Source organism: Mercenaria mercenaria, chromosome 1 (genome assembly GCF_021730395.1).
Source record: "Mercenaria mercenaria strain notata chromosome 1, MADL_Memer_1, whole genome shotgun sequence".
Classification (NCBI taxonomy): Eukaryota; Metazoa; Mollusca; class Bivalvia; order Venerida; family Veneridae; genus Mercenaria; species Mercenaria mercenaria.
In genome coordinates this window covers 2,627,412-2,647,102 of record NC_069361.1, presented here as the reverse complement: position 1 = coordinate 2,647,102, position 19,691 = coordinate 2,627,412, and the positions used below count along the sequence as shown (strand labels likewise).

Sequence of the window (19,691 nt, the reverse complement as noted above, 5' to 3'; positions counted from 1 at the left end):
TACTGAAATTTACTTTGATTGAGATTGACCTAGTGACCTACTTTCACATTTCTGAAGGTCCAGGCTTCAAATTTGGATCACTTGCATAGTTTTGTGATCCGAAATAAAATTTGACCTTGATTTTGACCTAGTGACCTGCTTTCACATTTTTCAAGCTGCAGCCTTCAAATTTGAACCACATGCATAAGTGAGCATATAATTTGTTCCTTGTGCAATTACTAAATGCATCAAGGGGGGCATTTCGTGTTCGACTAGCTCTTGTTTTAACCAAACTTGCACACAACTTGTATCACCATAAGATCACGGTTACTTTCTTGAACTGGCCAGATCCCATTATGGGTTCCAGAGTTATGGCCCCTGAAAGGGCCAAAATTAGCTATTTTGACCTTGTCTGCACAATAGCAGCTTTATTCATGATTTGATTTTTACCAAACTGGCACACAACTTGTATCACCATAAGATCTTGGTTCCTTTCTTGAACTGGCCAGATTCCATTATGGGTTCCAGAGTTATGGCCCCTGAAAGGGCCAGAATTTGCTATTTTGACCTTGTCTGCACAATAGCAGCTTCATTTATGATTTTATTTTAACCAAAATTGCACACAACTTGTATCACCATAAGATCTCGGTTCCTTTTTTGAACTGGCGAGATTCCACAATGGGTTCCAGAGTGATGGCCCCTGAAAGGGCCGGAATTAGCTATTTTGACCTTGTCTGCACAGTAGCAGCTTCATTTATGATTTGAATTTAATCAAACTTGCACAAAACTTGTGTCACCATAAGATGTTTGTTCCTTTCTTGAACCGGCCAGATCCTTTAATGGGTTATAGAGTTATGGCCCCTGAAAGGGCCAGAATTAGCTATTTTGACCTTGTCTGCACAACAGCAGATTCATTTATGATTTGATTTTAACCAAACTTGCACACAACTTGTATCACCACAAGATCTTGCTTCCTTTCTTCAGCTGGCCAGATTCCATCATGGGTTCCAGAGTTATGGCCCCTTAAAGGTCCAAAATTGGCTATTTTGGCTTTTGCAGCCATATAGAGACTTCATTTATGGTTTTATTTGATACAAACTTCCAAAATATCTTCAGCAACAATAAATCTTGGATTCCATGACAAATCAGATCCAATCATAGGTTCCAGAGTTATTTTATATCTGATTACCTCCCCTGATTGGAATCAAAATGGATTTATATCAGTAAGTACTTACAGGACTTATTTGAAATTTCATTATTGTTATTAGTTGGACTGAGACAATCAGGGTAGATAACTATGGACTGATTTTATGTCAAATTACTTCCCTTTATTTCAAATTAAAATTGTTATATCTCCATAACTACTGAAGATACTGATCTGAAATTTCATTTATGTCAACAGATTTATTTGGCAGATCCTTCTTTTGTCCACTTACAATATTTTTTTTAATTTACTTCCCTTTTACGTTACTATAAATAGCTTATTTTTAGTAACTTTTTTATTATTGGCCGTATGGAAAACACGAGACCAGTTTTCTGTGGTACCACATGGATGGTACCTCCAATTTTTAGGTGTATTTTAACATATCTATACCTTGTAAGATTTTTTTTTTCTTTTTGGTTAAATTTCTTCCCTTTGTTATTCCTGTCCTTTGGGCTTAGATATTTTTTCTGAGGACCTTCTTGTCCTCAAGTGCAATGATAACAGGTGAGCGATATAGGGCCATCATGGCCCTCTTGTTTTCTTTTTGGTTTAATTTCTTCCCTTTGTTGTTCCTGTCCTTTGGACTTAGATATTTTTTCTGAGGACCTTCTTGTCCTCAAGTGCAATGATAACAGGTGAGCGATATAGGGCCATCATGGCCCTCTTGTTATAATTTTCGCATTTTATCTTCAAATTTGTTTTATTATGATCAGTTTTACATAATTTATACAAGTATTTAGCCCTATGGAAGTCCCTTCTTGCTTTTTTACACTGTGGTCCAAACCAAATTCCCGACTTATCGTTATTATTATTTTCTGTAAAATTAACCGGATGAAAACCAAAAGATTCTTGTGATGTCTTTAGAAACAAATCTGAAAGGGATGCAACCACATCATCCGCCATTTCTTGGTTAAACGAGTTATTCTCTTCTAGTTCTTGCAACTTACTCTGTATCGACTGTACTTTCATTATATCGATATTACTGGTACATATGAAACAATTAGATTTTGCATTATCCCAAAGTTTAATGGTTGGAACTTTTTGTATTATATTATCTTTACACTGAGTACTTTTGATACTGAGTGAAAGGGTTACAGGACAATGTGCATCCGAATATAACCGACAAAAATCTAAAACTTTCAATGAACATACATTTTTAAAAAGATTTGATGTGCACAAGAAATAATCAACAGCTATTATCGCTATTTACGTAAACTGAAATTGGGCCCCAGTCCCAGTGGCAATAGTATGGGTTTTTCCCCAATATTATTTCAAAGTTAAAGTTCCCCAAATTTTTTTTTTTTTTTACTTTTCTTTCAACTTTTTCAAACAAGACTGTACCTATGAAACCTAAAACAATTTATATTTGAAAGTCAGTGAAAAAAACTCAAATAGATTGATATAAACAAACTTAACGATATGAAAAGGCACATGCAGTTATGCATGTTTTATTTCACAACAAACAATTGGTACAGAACAATTTGTTTTATAATCAGTTAACTAACAGGAGCAGAAGGAACTGTTCGTGTGATCTTTCCAAGTGTCTCATAATGGTCACCAAATGTGAACATTAATACCCTAATTAATATTAAAAAAAAAATGGTCTGTTAAAACATAATTAAACATCATTTTGGCTAATCTGTTTTGTGCCAGTTTGATTCCCTGTGATTTATTGGTGTTCCTCAGTTAGAATGTTAACAACTGGGTAAATGCTGGTAGCCATAAAACCATTTAGATTCAAGTTTTAGGTGAATATTGGTTAAATTTTATTTGTTAGTTAATTTGCAACAAAATTAAAGATGTAAATAACACACAACATCTGGGAAAAGGAGGTTCGTACCCCTAGACAATCCCTAACAGGCTTGTCTTGAGATACGGATCCATGCCTTTAGAATAATATTCTGGAGGTACGGATCTGTACCCCTAGACATATGCTTTTATTAGATGCAGCAGTAATACTGTAATGAGTATTTTGTGATAAATCATTTAAAGTGGCATTTTGCGCATTTTACTGCACATAGTGTGTTTTTGGTGTGTTTTTGGTGAATGTTTTATAAAAGGAATTTTCGTTTGCTGTGCATTTAAATGTATTAAATAAACGATAATGCAGGATAAGTATTTGAAGTTGATTCTTTAGAAATAAAGAAATCAGACTATTGAAATAATAGTTCTTTTTGTCAATCTTCTGCACAGTGAGCTCTCTTACCTATAGGTTGAGATTTCTGTAGCTGAAGGGAAGCAACTCCTGCATGCAGTTTGACTATTTTTAAAAAGACTGCCCCAGTCAAAATAAGAAAAGTCATATTTGAAAAATTATTATTTCTACTGATAACAAGAAGCGTTTGGTATATTGGGTTTAAAGCTATAATTTCCTCCACCCTTTTTACAAACATATCTATTTCAGCTGGTTTTTTACCATGTGGTTCTGGGACGATCTGTGTATGAAAAGAATTGGAACCACTGCCTTACCCTTGCATGATCGTAAGAGGCGACTAATAGGGTCTTAACACTTGGTTTTGCAGTAACTCTATGATTCCAGCAGGTATGCAAATTTTGATTCCATACCTCATGTTTTTATTTCGATGTAAATGAGATGTGGAACCAAAATTTGTAGTCCTGTTTGGCGCCATATAACCTACCGGTATACTGTGTTGGTGCGCCGTAAAACCCAAATAAATAAATAAATAAATTATAACTTGAAAAATGCGCGTTTTTCCACATTAAGAATCAGTCACTTGTGAAATTTATCATTGCATAAGACTAATTTAGTAATGGCTTATTGCAGAAATTGCAAAATCAGGGCTTAAGATAGGCTTTGATTTTAGGGAGAAGTTGACAGATTTTGGATCCACAATATGACAGACAAAAATCAAAGCCTTGAGATGTCTGGTGGTTGCGGGTTTTGCTAGAGTTATTTTCTTTTTAAATGCCAGTCTATAAATATACATGTTACATGTATATTTATAGATTGGCATTTAAAAAGAAATTGATGTATAAGAAACAAATACTAATGTGCCTCATATCTAAGATAAACTCTGCCTGACCTTGCATGAACAGCTGGAAGTCAGTGATGTAACCATGGACTGGAATACCTAATCATTGACAGATCTTATATAATCTAAATGGCCAGTGTGAATGGATAGAGGATGAATAAGAACTGCTTGATCATTGATAATTCATCCGCATTGTTCATGAATGGGACTGCTTTGTGTAGCACATGAACAAATTCCTTTGGATGTGATTTGGAATCAAATAAAGATGCTACATGATTGTCAGAAATACACTTAACTTTGGTAGCGGGATAAACCCGCAATCAAAAAGAAGAACTAAATACACATGTAACTGTTTTTAGCTCACCTGTGCCAAAGGCACATGGTAAGCTTTTGTGACTGCTCGATGTCCTTCGTGCATTCGTCAACAATTTCTAAAAAGATCTCCTTCAAAACCGCTGGGCAGATTTAGTCCAAACTTCACAGAAATGATCCTGGTGTGGCTTCCTTTCAAAATTATTCATAGAATTGAATTCCACAGAGAACTATGGTTGCCATGGCAACTGAAAGGAAAAACTGGGAAAAAAATCTTGTCCAAAACTGCCTGGCGTAGAGCCTCAATATTTGGCGTGTGACATCTTCAAGAGGTCCTCTATGAACATTATTCAAATTATGCCCCTGGGATTTAAAGGAGCCCTTGGCCGGGGGTCCCAAGTTTTAGGTAGACTTGTTTAGGAAAAAACATTAAAAATCTTCTTATCTGAAACTGCAAGGTCTGCACTTTTGATATTTGGTATGTTGCATAGCCTAATGCTCCTCTACGAAGATAATTCAAATTATGCCCTTCAGGTGAAAAGAAACCCCATCGAGGGGTCCCAAGTTTTACATAGACTTATATAGGAAAATCTTTAAAAATCTTCTTGCCTGAAACTATTAAATATGTAATTGGTAGGTTGTCCATCCGTCCAAATTTGTGTTGTGCATATCACAACAAATATGTGACCTAGAGTCATCAAACATGATAGCATTGTTATTTAGCATGTGAAGTTGTGCACCTGGGGCATTGTTTGGGGTTTGATTCAGTAAGACCAGAGTGACAGCCGTTGCCTTATTAAAACATACATAGAAGGGCCTAGAAATTTGTTCGGCATGTGTTTCGAAAAATATCTGAAACTCATTAAGAATTTATCAGCATGTGAAGTTGTGCACCTGAGGTTTTATTTGGGACTTTACTCAGTTGGACCAGAGTTATGGTCCTTGACTGTATGATAAAGATTAAATAAAGGTTGTGCCATGCATATCTCAAAAAATAAAAAGAATTTGACCTAGAGTCATGAAACTTTATAGGCATATTATCAAGCATATAAAGTTATGGACCAGCCATTTTTCGTGAGATTTAAAAGCACACACACAGTACACTGGTCCCCCTTCCTGACCCCAGTGCACTCACACAAAATAAAGTAAAATGAGGTTATTTAAAAGTTAGTCAGCAGTGGAAGTAAACAGGGGCAATAGTGGGGTATGGACACACATGTAGTTGTTTATAAAATGAAAATGATAAAATATAATGTCAGAGTTCAAGAAGGTTCCTTCTGCCACTGCTTTATAATGATATATAAATTGTAATATTTTCCAGCAAATAAGGAAGAAACTTTGGGAAACTCTGATGAATCAGACTGTTACTCATGTACCATCAAAAGAAGTTACTTTTAAACTGAACAAAAATACAATTTTACATGGCTTTTATTTCAGGCTTTTGCTGATGATAATTATGAATACAGAAGAACTCCAGGATCTCCCAGGATACAAGGCTATACTGAAGGCGGTACTAAGACAACAGATTCAAATGCTGGTAAGATCGTGCAGTCTTCTCTTAGGAAATTTTTCAGTTTTTAGCTCGACTGAATTATTCAAAGAATAGGTAGAGCTATTGGGCGCACCCGTGTGTCCGCATCTGGATTTGGTTAAGTTTTTGTATGTAAGCTGGTATCTCAGTAACCACATGTGGGAATGGATTGAAACTTCACACACTTATTCACTGTGATTAACTGACTTACATTGCACAGGTTCCATAACTCTATTTTCCTTTTTTACAAAATTATGCCCCTTTTTTTGACTTAGAAATTTTTGGTTAATGTTTTGTATGTAAGCTGGTACTGTAAAATCATTTAATTTCCTGGGCATGAAATTTTATGGTTTTGGTCAAAATGGCAATTTCGTGGGCATATGAATTCGTGGATTTCAACAGTTGAACATAAAATGAATGGGAATTTTACTTGTTCGTTAGGATTAAATTTTGTGGATTGACTCAACCACGAAATCCACGAAAATTAGTCCCCCACGAATATTAATGATTTCACAGTATCTCAGTACCCTCTAATGGGAATGGACTGAAATTTCACACACCTGTTCACTGTCATGATCTGACATGCACTGTGCTGGTCCCATAACTCTACTTTGCATTTTTAGCTCGACTATTCGAAGAATAGGGGAGCTATCCTACTCGCCCCAGCATCGGCGTGAGCATGAGCGTCACACAAATGTTAAAGTTTGCGTACCACCACAAATATTTTCAAAGTTCATTGAGATATTGCTTTCATATTTTGCATACTTGTTTACCATTATGACCCCAGTCTGTAAAAAGGAGGAGGCAAACCTATCAAGCATTTTGACTGAATTATAGCCCCTTTTCGAGTTAGAATATATGTTAAAGTTTGCGTACCACCCCAAATATTTTCAAAGTCCATTGAGATATTGCTTTCATATTTTGCATACTTGTTTACCATCATGACCCCAGTCTGTAAAAAGGAGGAGGCAACTCTATCAAGCACTTTGTCTGAATTATGGCCCCTTTTCGACTTAGAATCAATGTTAAAGTTTGTGTACCACCCCAAATATTTTCAAAGTCCATTGAGATATTGCTTTCATATTTTGCATACTTGTTTACCATCATGACCTCAGTTGGTTAAAAGGAGGAGGCAACTCTATCAAGCATTTTGACTGAATTATGGCCCCTTTTCGACTTAGAATAAATGTTAAAGTTTGCGTACCACTCCAAATATTTTCAAAGTCCATTGAGATATTGCTTTCATATTTTGCATACTTGTTTACCATCATGACCCCAGTTGGTTAAAAGGAGGAGGCAACTCTATCAAGCATTTTGACTGAATTATGACCCCTTTTCGACTTAGAATAAATGTTAAAGTTTGCGTACCACCCCAAATATTTTCAAAGTCCATTGAGATATTGCTTTCATATTTTGCATACTTGTTTACCATCATGACCCCAGTCTGTAAAAAGGAAGAGGCAACTCTGTCAAGCATTTTGACTGAATTATGGCCCCTTTTCGACTTAGAATATGATTATTGTAATGTTAAAGTTTTACTTATTGCTTATATTATACTATCAAGCACTGAGAATAGTCGAGCGTGCTGTCCACTGACAGCTCTTGTTTCAAAATTATGCCCCTTTCTCCACTTAGCGGTTTCTGGTTAAGTTTTTGTATGTAAGCTGGTATCTCAGTATCCATTAATGGGAATGGATTGAAACTGATATGACATGCAGTGCAAAGGTTCAATAACTCTTCTTTGCATTTTTACAAAATTATGCCCCTTTTTCAACTTAGCAGTTTTTGGTTAATTTTTGTATGTAAGCGGACCGTACCCACTATTGGGAATGGATTGAAACTTCACACACTTGTCCACTGTCATGAGCTGATAAGCACTGTGCAGGTTCCATAAGCCTGTTTTGCATTTTTATAAAATTATGTCCCTTTTTCGACTTTTATTCATTCATTGACAAGGCTGTTGAATAGTCAAGCTTTGCTGTCCTCCGACAGCTCTTGTTACTTATGCCAAACAAATTCAGTCTTAGTGTTGTATCATGTAGGTGAATGTATAGTCAGAATGAACAATCCTTAAGTATGCTGGTATAATCTTCAGCCATTACTCAAAATTTTTAAGTGCATTTAAAATTTAATTGTATCAAATTCATGCCCAGATATAGTTGAGATATTTCTTTGATAACAGAATGTACTAAAACTAGCCATAATAAGCCCAGATAAAACTTTGCATTAGAAAATGATTATATGTGAATAAATGTTTGCGCTGCTTATTGAATCTCTTGTTCTGTAACACGGTCAATCCTTTGTTTTTCTATAGAAATAGAATACTCAACCTTAAGACCTCCACGGGTGATAGTAGGAAATTTAAACAAAACTTTTGGATCTTTGAATTTCTGTCATCCGGATGTTGCCTACATCTTCGTTAAGGAACATTTCCTACGCCATGAAACCACTTTCAACCAAACTTCCATAGGAATGTTCCTTGGGTGGTCCCCTTTTAGATTTCTTCAAATCTAGGTCATCCATGCAGAATTCTGGTTGCCATGGCAACCCAAAGGAAAAATTCAAAACTTCTGTAACCAGATTTTGAAATCATTTCCTAAGCAATGTTTCTTTGGTTGACTCTCTACCTAATTCCGGGGCATGTTTTCCCTATATGGAATCGTGGAAAAGTTTGAAAATCTCTGAAACCAGTGGCCTGATTTAGCAATGTTCCTTAAGTGAACCTCTACTAAATTCCTTCAGATCATTTTGTTTTGTTAAAAAATACGGTCGTCCCACTAGTTTCTTGATATGGTTGATATTGTCTCTAACAGGTCATCATTCCCCCTGCCAACTTACACCTCCCCCCACAAAAAAAACAATACTTTTTTTGATCTTGTCTCTTAGTACTATTTTGTATTGATCATTCTTAACCCTCCCCCAACACCGTTACCCACACCCTTCACACACACAACCTATCCGTAGTTATTAAACTGGAGCTGTTAGAAAACACTGTCTCTTTTTCAAAATAATTTTGCAGATATTTTCCTTGCATGACCTACTGCCAGAACTGTCCAGACAGGCTGTAAAACTCAGATGTGAGATCTATGGCCCTCCTGTTTCATTGAAAACTTCAGCCATTTATGATACCAAAAAGTAATAAAATCTAAATGGTGTCTATATTTTTTATAGATTGTTATAAAATTTTCAGGATATCATAGTAAGAATAGAAGCAACATCTCCATGTAGATATTTTAAAGAAAAAAATTAGATAGTGATTTGGTCAAATTTGTAGGCAGGGAAGATATTATTTTTGGCCATAATACTGAGATAATTCTAGGTATCTTTAAAATTCAAACAACTACTCCTGGAAACATTTAAAATGGTATACAACTTGTATCTAGACAGTGCATAACAAAGCAAAAATTTATGAAAATCCATGCCACAGATTAGGTACATGAAACAGTTGATGCCTTAAGCAATGGTCACATTTACGTTCACGCACGTAGGTGGTCGTAGTTCATTTTAAACGTAGTTTGTCGTACGTTGAAGTACGTGTAAGTACGAACAACTATGTTCAACTACGAGTAAATCGGGTAGGGTTAACTAGAGTATCACTACGTCTTACCACGAGTTACTACGTTACACTACGTATATACTACGATCGAAGTACGAACAACTACGACAAATTACGATCACCAACGCTGAGCTACGGAAAAGCGTTTAGCCGCAGTGGAGCCCTAGTTTAGTTTAGCCGTAGTGGAGTCCTAGTTGATCGTAGTTGAACCATACTGTCGATGTGTTTTTCTTGTACTACGATCAAAAACGATACACACTACTGTTAAGTACGATCAAGTACGTTTAACTAAGATCAACTACGTTCAAACTATGGTCACAGTAGGGTCAAAACATCGTAGTTAATAGTAGTCAGATTTTGAACATGTCGAAAAATTATTTGCTTACTACGGACAAATCATAAGTTCGAACTACGATCATTACTACGTTTGACTACGATTATCTACGTGTAACTACGCTTAGTACGATCAACTACGATCAACTTCGATCATTCCTTACTACGATTAACTACGTGTAGTGTGACCACGCCATAACAAGCAAGTCAGTTTCAACTTATAAAGTTACTTTTGATAATCTACAACTGTTTCTCTTGTAAATTAGTTTAAGTATTACATGTGTGATTTCAGCATTTGGGTCCTTTTTTTTCTTGAGAAACTTTAAAGCTCAATTTCCATTTCTTTGATTTCAATGAAGGCAAAATCGTGTTTTATTCTACTGTAGGTAGAGCAGCTGAGTGAGCATACAGGTGAGGAAACAGTGGTTCTGTCAGCAAACATTACAGAGGGCACATTATCACATCTTGGCTCAGAGTATGGTAAAATCTTCCTGGAGAAAGAACAGGCAATCAAGTCAAAGTTCCTTGGATTCTGCTTGAGAAGTATATAATTTATGCTACTTTTACTCTTTTCTAGAAAGTATATAGAGAGCTATCCTACTCGCCCCATCTTCATTGTACAAGCTTCATATTAGTTTTGATGCACTTTCTCTATATCTTTGTTATTACCTGATGGATTTGACTTTAAATAGTTGTTCCTCATCATCATCCACATTACATGACATAAGATCACAGGCACCAATATTAGTAATTTTATGAATTATGATTCCATTTTACTAAGAGTTTTTGTTCAAAGTTTTGATACACTTTTACTGTATCTTTAATACTACTTGAGAATTGATTCAAACTTAAGCATATAATAATATAATAACTTTTCCATACTACTGTTTGCAGATTAAATTGCTCCTTCAAACTTTTTTGAAATCAATAAAGTTGCACGTTTACGTCACAAAGCGGTGAAGCTGAAGCTATTTATGAAGTAATCCTGACAGGTTTACCCCGTCCAATCTGCAATAAATTATTCATTTACCTTGTCGTGAAAGAGTTGAATGCGTCATTTTTTTCTTTATCTTGACGTCACGCTGTAAAGTAGTAATGATAATGTTTTCTAAAAAGTAGAATATAGAATATTTCAACTACGTTTATATGAAAACAGTGTTTTTTTGTTTGTTATGATATCTCCAGAAATTTAATATTTTGGGGAATTATATTTTTTACATAAATTAATGAGGAATTGAATCCCCCTTTTGATACACGTAAGTTTTCTTTGAATTTATCTCATATTCGCAACAAAATCAGCATTTTAACCCAAATCCAGCAATGAGAATTTCTTTCAAGTGGAGAAAATAACTCGTAACTGTTTCCTAGAATCGCGTCAAATTAGTTAGACTAAGACTCACATATTCCGTAAGAAATTACCGACTTTTTTCAACTGAAAAGGCATGATTGGTTTCGGGAATCGAACTTATGCCCTTCAATCAATGATGAGCGAATCCAACAACACCAGGGTTCGAATTTAAGCTCGCATACTCGCGAAATGCGAGTGCAAATTTCAAACTGCGAGGTGAGATTTCAGACATCAGCATTTTTTTGCGAGTGAAAATTTTTGGCTGAATAATGTGCATTTCTAACGGTCGTCTCGATCTTACACTGTTCTTTCTTTAACAACTCGCGGTCATTGCAGCGCATTGTCATTTGCAGGACGAATTTCGGAGCACTCTTTCATCTTTCGTCGTAAACAGAAGTTTACACTCGATACATGTCCCGTGCGCATGTCTTTTCAACTGCTGACAAGTACCTGCGCTAATTTTGATGACGTTTACCGCATTCGGTGGTTTTTTTTTGGTAATAATAAGTTACTATTTACATAGGGCAGATACGATTGGCTTGACTCGTCACGTGGATGTTTGTGTTAATGATGTAATAAAGTGACAAGTCGCGGAAAATCATTAAATGCAAATTGTTTTTTTTCATTTAGCAAGTTAAAAAAAATACCACTTGCGAAAAAATGCAAGTAAAAAATCTGGCTAAATTCGAACCCTGAACACCACAAGTCAGTCACGTTTTATAATAATTGTGAAAGCTAAACACGAGATACATTATTTAAAAGAAAAGTCTGCAGCAAAAGGTACTGGAATTTAGGTAGAAAAATGACTGTAATGTACAAGAGGGGGTCTTTTTTCACATCCACGCTACCTAGACGTAGTGTCCATTGTGGTATTTGAAATGAAGATTAGTACATCTGTTACATTCCGGTGTACATCTGTTACATTCCGGTGTACATCTGTAACATTCCGGTGTACATCTGTTACATTCCGGTGTACATCTGTTACATTCCAGTTAAACATCCGTTCCAACCCATAATAGGCATTTTATCTTGTAAAATTCTCGGTCATGCAGCCAGTGTAAAGTTCATTCAGTGTGTTTTTTCACTCGTATAGGAAAGGCGGAGTTACCTGTATAGATGAGATCCAAAAATAGCTTCATCATCGCTGCTTTTGTGACGTAACGGTAAAAGTCATCGATTAAAAAAAAATGCGAAAGGGCAATTTGATCTGTAGTATTCTCACCCACATCATATATCATAAGGTCCATGAAGTGTAATTGTGCATGAATTTTTTTCCTTGGATGAAGGTGGGGGAACACCTATAGCCCTAAACTTCCTTTATTTAGTTATATTTAGCTTTCCAATTCAGGCGCTTCACACAAAAAAATGTTTTGTTTCTTCTGTAAAAACAGTATTGTAAGAGTAGTCAAGCTCTTTTTGCTTCAGATATGTCCATTTTTGATATCCAGAGTCAAAGTAGTTAACCTGTAGGAGAAGACCTTTATAAGCTTAGCTTTAGGATCTAATCCTTTTTCAACATGTATGATAACAATATTGTAAATTGTAGTATGCACATATGTTTGAAATAAAATATGTTTAAACTAAAGTAGTTGATTGCACTGTCTCGTCTGACAGCTCTTTTTTCAGTGGTTATTTTTTTGTCACTTTTGTAAATGTGTCTGTTAATTGCATATAAGACAGTTGGCTACACATATAGAAATTTGGCTATTTTGTTATTTACACAATATAGCTTTCTGAAATGATGTTTGAACTAGAAAAAAAGAACATATTTATACATGCATTATGTATTTTATGTGGCATTTAGTACAAACAATAAAGTCACATCAGGAAATTTTACAGTTGACCATTAATTAAATATTCCAGTTTGTGACCTCTTTCAGCTTATGTTTAATGAATTTTTCAGCAATATATTGTATCAAACATAAGAAAGACATACATACCATACCAGTATTTGCATTTAAATGTACAGTTAACTTCATTTTGTTGTATTCAATATAGGTATTCTATTATATCTATCTTCAGAGAACCTATCAGCTTCGGATGATTTGAATGAAAATAACACAAAGGATGCTTCACTGCCAAAGCAAAAGAGAAAACTCAGTGTCTCAAGTGATAGCAGCTTAAACAGATCTTCATCAAAAGCCGCTAAACTTGGATGTGAAGATACATCGTACAGTAGTTCTGCAACACAGCGAAACATTGTAGGGCTTCTACCAGACCTGAGCAGGGCAACTTCAGATTATCTTCAAAAACTGAATCAAACTGTCGGCCAGGAAATCATGAGGAATGATTTAACTGACAATTCATTGCAAGAAAAACATTACCCATTAGGTTCTTATGCAGTGAATGAGCAGAATAAATCTGACCTTGACTTTAGTAAAAATGACCTTGACTATGGTAAGAATAACCTTGACTTGTCTATAGTCAAGGTTGAACAGAATAGTGGTACTGTCTGCTCCACAGACGCTGGTCACTTAGACACTGATAACATGTATGAGATGAACTCACATCTGTCCGACTTAAACTACGGCAGTATATCTAAACTATATAGTGCAGACAGAAATCAAGGTTTTTCAAAGAAAATGAATGAAAATCTACACACTTTGAATACGACTTTGGGGTCAAATGTTAGTTATAACAATGGAGAATTTAATAGAGGTAGTGGACAAGCATTGCCACGTCAGTTTAGGATGTATAAATGTGATTTCTGTGAAAAGACATTCCGTGAGAAAACAAATTTACGTGTTCACGTGCGTACACATACTGGCGAGAAACCTTTTAAGTGTTTTTTATGTGGGAAAGAATTTGCTCATAGTTCAAATCTGAAGCAGCATGAGAGGGGCGTGCATAAACTTCCGCCAACAGTACCTCAATATAAACAACAGTTTTACACAGGCTTGTCAAAAATGCAGGAACTGAGCCAGCAGGCAGACAGTGCTTTCATTGATAGTCAGCAACAGATGTTCCAGAGTCAACATGGATCACCTCACCACGTAATGAAATCAGAACCGAGTGAAGAGCATAAAATGAGTGAAGAGATTAAAACAGAAAATCCTCAGGAGAGTGACACTTCAAACCAAATCATTCCAGATAATGCTGCTGGCTCAGACACTATCGATAGTGAAACAACTGAAGGAAATTAGTCGCATAAAAATGATAATTAAGCAAACTGGCTTCTAAAAACTTTAAAAACATTACTTGTTTTATTTTATGGGCATGAATTTTTTTTCATTTCATTAGCATGATATTTTTGGCATTTGCCTGAATGGTTGTATCTTGGTTTGATTTTGTGGATTTTAATTTGAAGGTTTAAATTAAAATAATATTTCATCAATTTAATAATTTCATAGGGAAATACTTTAAGAGTTGTACACCTATAGATGGAAGTTAATGTTTTTTTAGTAGATGAATTACCATAGTGGTGAAAAGTATCTGTAAAGCGGGTATAAAACTGATGGTGTCTAGTCAACTGCCCTTGTATCACTGAGGATACTTGGATTCACAACCAAGATATAATAAGGAAACATTAAATTTTAATAAGATATAATCGGCTTGTATTGCTATTTCATTTATGTGTTGAAAAAGTTTTGAAAAAATGTGATTTAATATTATTACCAGTAATATACCAGATATCAGTTGATAAACTGCTATAAACAGAGTTGTTAAATCTATACTTATCACAGTTCTTATCTGAATTTTGTAATTTAAGTGATTTAGACAATGTGATTTTTGTATATTTCTCCAACTGACTTAAATTTTCTGTTGTTATTTGAATGTATTTATTGGAGTGAGCACCTGATAGGCATATGAAAAAAAATCTTTAGAGCTTAAAATTGAATTTGATTTTTTGGGGGCTGGTTTACCCAGTACTAAAGTTAAAGTGTATTTCTGATAATCATAGAATCTTTAATTTACTCCTGATCACATGAAAAATAAATGTTCATGCGCTTCCAAAAAGTTCCATTCATGAATATTGTGTATGAATTGTCAACAAGTCCTAAGTTAGCCTGTCTCCATGCAGACTGACCATGTAGATTATATTAGATCTATTGATGTTAAGGTATTCAAGCCCATAGTTACATCACAGCATTCCAGCTGACCATTTAGATAATGTTAATTTCTGGTTCATTTGAGGTCATGTAGAGTTTATCTTAGATTTGAGGCGCATTTGTGTTTAATATTTCCCATACACATGATACACATATTTAAATGGTTTGGCATTTGTTCTGTTACAAATAGGGTGATACAAATTGATCAGAGATATATAATTAGTAGCACAGTTTATAAGTATGATATTTATAAAGTAAAGGTAATTATGAATGTTGTGTTGTGTTTTTTTTCTTTTTTGTTCTATAAACTTATTATATTTTGTACAGGTGGCATTACATATTTAATAGACAAAATGTAAATTTGGGTATTTTCTGCCTAATCTTGGCTGTTAATTGGCATTTAGGTACACAATAACTGCCATAAAAAGAAATATAAAGCAACAAAAACCTGTCCTACTAGATATCTCAAGATTTTTCTTTGGGATTACTAAAATGTTCCTGTTTCATTGTGTGCCATATATATTCTTTAATTTAATTGTAAATAGTTGGAGGCAAAAAAAAAACACCTACATTTTTAGCTCGACTATTCATAGAATAGTAGAGCTATTGGACTCGCCCATGCGTCGGCGTCCGCGTCCGCATCGGCGTCCGCGTCCCGATTTGGTTAAGTTTTTGTATGTAAGCTGGTATCTCAGCAACCACTTGTGGGAATGGATTGAAACTTCACACACTTATTCACTGTGATAAACTGACTTACACTGCACAGGTTCCAGAACTCTGTTTTGCTTTTTTACAAAATTATGCCCCTTTTTTGACTTAAAAATTTTTGGTTAAGGTTTTGTATGTAAGCTGGTATCTCAGTAACCACTTGTGGGAATGGATTGAAACTTCACACACTTATTTACTGTGATAAACTGACTTACATTGCACAGGTTCCATAACTCTATTTTGCTTTTTTACAAAATTATGCCCCTTTTTCGACTTAGAATTTTTTGGTTAAGGTTTTGTATGTAAGCTGGTATCTCAGTACTCACTAATGGGAATGGATTGAAACTTCACACACTTGTTCACTGTCATGAACTGACATGCACAAAGCAGGTCCCATAACTTTATTTTGCTTTTTTACAAAATGATGCCCCTTTTTCAGCATAGAAATTTTTGGTTAAGTTTTTGTATGTAAGCTAGTATCTCAGTATCCACTAATGGGAAAGGATTGAAACTTCACACACTAGTTCACTGTCATGATATGACATGCAGTGCAAAGGGTCAATAACTCAACTTTGCATTTTACAAAATTATGCCCCTTTTTGAACTTAGGAGTTTTTGGGTTAAATTCTTATATGTAAGCTGGTATCTCAGTACCCACTAATGGGAATGGATTGAAACTTCATACACTTGTCCACTGTCATGAGCTGATAAGCACTATGCAGGTTCCATAACCCTATTTTACTTTTTTACTAAATTATGCCCCTTTTTCGACTTTCTTATTCATTCAAGCGACAAGGCTGTTGAATAGTCGAGCGTTGCTGTCCTCCGACAGCTCTTGTTGTGAAGATAGATTTAGTTAACCTTGACAAATGTATAAGCTCCCACTCACTGCACATTGCCAAAATGTTTTATGATTTGTTACTTCTATATTAACAAGTCTAACTGTGTATGTCTTAAGTTAACGATTTTATGCTATAGGCAAAAATGACAATTTCCAATTTTATGTTTTTGATATAGATAGCCTTTTTATGCCCCCCGCATTTATGTTGGGGAGCATATAGCGTTGCTGCTTTCCGTACATCGGTCCATCTGTATGTACATCCGGAAATCTTGTGTGTCCAACTCCTCAAACTTTATCAGCCAGATTTGCTTCAGACTTTCACAGATGAACAAGCTTGATGTGCAGATGACCATAAAGGAAAGATGTTTTTATGTTACAGTTTTTAGCTAGACTTTTTCGAAGAATAAGTAGAGCTATCCTACTCACCACGGCGTCGGCGTCACACCATGGTTAAATTTTTCGTACCAGTCCACATTTTGACAAAGTCTTTTGAGATAAAGCTTTGAAACTTTCAACACTTGTTTACCATCACCATGGCCAGTTATAGGCAAGAGCACATAACTCCATCAGGGATTTTTGCAGAATTATGGCCCCTTTTGACTTAGAAATCATGGTTAAGTTTTTCGTACCAGTTCATATTTTGACAAAGTCTTTTGAGATAAAGCTTCGAAATTTTCAACAATTGTTTACCATCACCATGTCCAGTTATAGGCAAGAGTACATACTCTGTCAAGGATTTTGGCTGAATTATGGCCCCTTTCGACTTAGAAATTTTGGTTAAATTTTTCATACCAGTTCATATTTTGACAACGTCTCTTGAGATAAAGCTTTGAAACTTTCAAGACTTGTTTACCATCACCATGTCCAGTTATAGGCAAGAGCACATAACTCCACCAAGGATTTTGGCTGAATTATGGCTCTTTTTGACTTAGAAATCTGGGTTAAGTTTTTCGTACCAGTTCATATTTTGACAAAGTCTTTGAAGATAAAGCTTTGAAACTTTAAACACCTGTTTACCATCACCATGTCCAGTTATAGGCAATAGTACATAACTTCATCAAGGATTTTGGCTGAATTATGGCCCCTTTTGACTTAGAAATCTTGGTTAAGTTTTTCGTACCAGTCCATATTTTGTGTAAAGTGTTTGACATATGGCTTTGAAACTTTTATCACTTGTTCAGTATAATAGTCTCTATCTGTAGGAAAGAGTACATAACTCTTGTCATATATTTTGGCTGAATTATTGCCCTTTTTGGACTTGGAAATTGGTTCTGATTTCATACAAGTCCACGTTTTGTCAAAACTATTTGACATATGGCTTTTTAACATTGAACACTTGTTTATCATCATGATTTCCATCTGTAGGCAAGACTACATAACTCTGACAACTATTTCGGCTGAATAATGGCCCTTTTTGGACTTTGAAATTGGTTCACACATTGCCATTTAGTGCAAGACTTATCGAAATCCACAAATACGGAAAAATTTTGTGTGTCCAACTCCTCCCACATTATAAGCCTGATTTGCATCAAACTTTCACAGATGAACAAGCTTGCTGTGCAAATGACCATAAAGGAAGGATTTTTTCTGTAACTATTTTTATGTTATGGCCCTTTGATAGTTTTGCTATATAGAATATAGAGAAAACTCTTGTGTGTCCAACTCATTAAACACTATTGAAAGGATGCTCTTGAAAGTTTCACAGATGTAGGACCTTGATGTGAAGATGACCATAAATAATGGACATTTTTGTGGCTATTGTTTTTCAATAATTATTGCCTTTTCTGAATTTGACAAAATATGCCATAGTGGAGAAATTTGGTGTGTTCAATTGCTCATACACTTCGCTCAGATGCACAATCTTATCTGAATACAATTTGCCTCAAACTTTTAGTTGAACATCCTTCATGTGAAGATGGTCTGTATTAAAAACTTTATTTAGGGGATGGCGCAGTATGTCGGGGCATTCGTGTCTAATGGACAATTCTAGTTGAGTTTAAAATAATTTAGAGTAATATGCTATGAATTATTTATTGAATTTTTATCAGTTAGATGTATATTATATGTGTCATAATAAATTATAATTTATCATGAAATAGATTTTTGGTTATGATGTGTTTTGAAACTGTACATTTTTATATCTAGTCATTATCAGTTGTATTGTTTGTAGTCCTTTTTTTCAAGGACAGTATAAATACGAATGAGATTGTGTATAAATTGTTGAAAAAAATTCATTCTTGTATTTGTTTCATATCTTAAAAAGTCTCTAGGCCGATGTGTTGCTTTATTTCATTATACAGTCTACACAAACTTTAATATTTTGTTTCAAAAAGAAAATTATAACTCTATTATAGAATAACGAGTGTCAGCTTGCATGCAAGAGGGTAATGCTTCATTATATAATAACCTCTGTATTTGCTTCTTTTAAAACCTTTCAGAGTCTTCTTCGAGATTTAGAATTCTAGCACTGTCAATGTTATCTATTAAACATATAAAAGTATAGTAAAATAAAAGTCTGAAATAAACAGTTGACTGAAGCGTCCAATACTTACATTAATTGTACCTCCTTTTACAGAGCTTAATCACATGTAGCCTGTTAGATAGTATTAGAATCTGCTTACCTTTTTGTATGGACTGGCAAAACATTATGGCAGCCATTTTGAATGAAGCATTTTAAACAAAAAACAGAATGACAGGGAACAGTTTCCAACAAAATGTAGGGGATTCCTTAGTACTACAAATTACCTGTAACCCATAAACATAGGTATCATTTTTACTAGACTAGACTGCATATGAAACTTGGACTTTGTACATATATAATTGTCTCAAAGTTATTT

At 34.9% G+C, this 19,691-nt stretch overlaps 1 protein-coding gene across 1 annotated transcript in view; it reads left to right on the top strand.

The window, feature by feature from the left end:
- The window catches only part of LOC123545167 (zinc finger and BTB domain-containing protein 14-like), a 31,970-nt gene extending 12,578 nt beyond the window's left edge, over positions 1 to 19,392 (top strand). The window contains exons 2-4 of the mRNA XM_053538014.1: positions 5,926 to 6,025; positions 10,295 to 10,451; positions 13,279 to 19,392. Coding sequence (XP_053393989.1) covers positions 5,936 to 6,025; positions 10,295 to 10,451; positions 13,279 to 14,399 — 1,368 coding nt within the window. The 5' untranslated portion in view covers positions 5,926 to 5,935 and the 3' untranslated portion in view covers positions 14,400 to 19,392. The remainder of the gene's footprint in view (positions 1 to 5,925; positions 6,026 to 10,294; positions 10,452 to 13,278) is intronic.
- Positions 19,393 to 19,691: the final 299 nt, after the last annotated feature.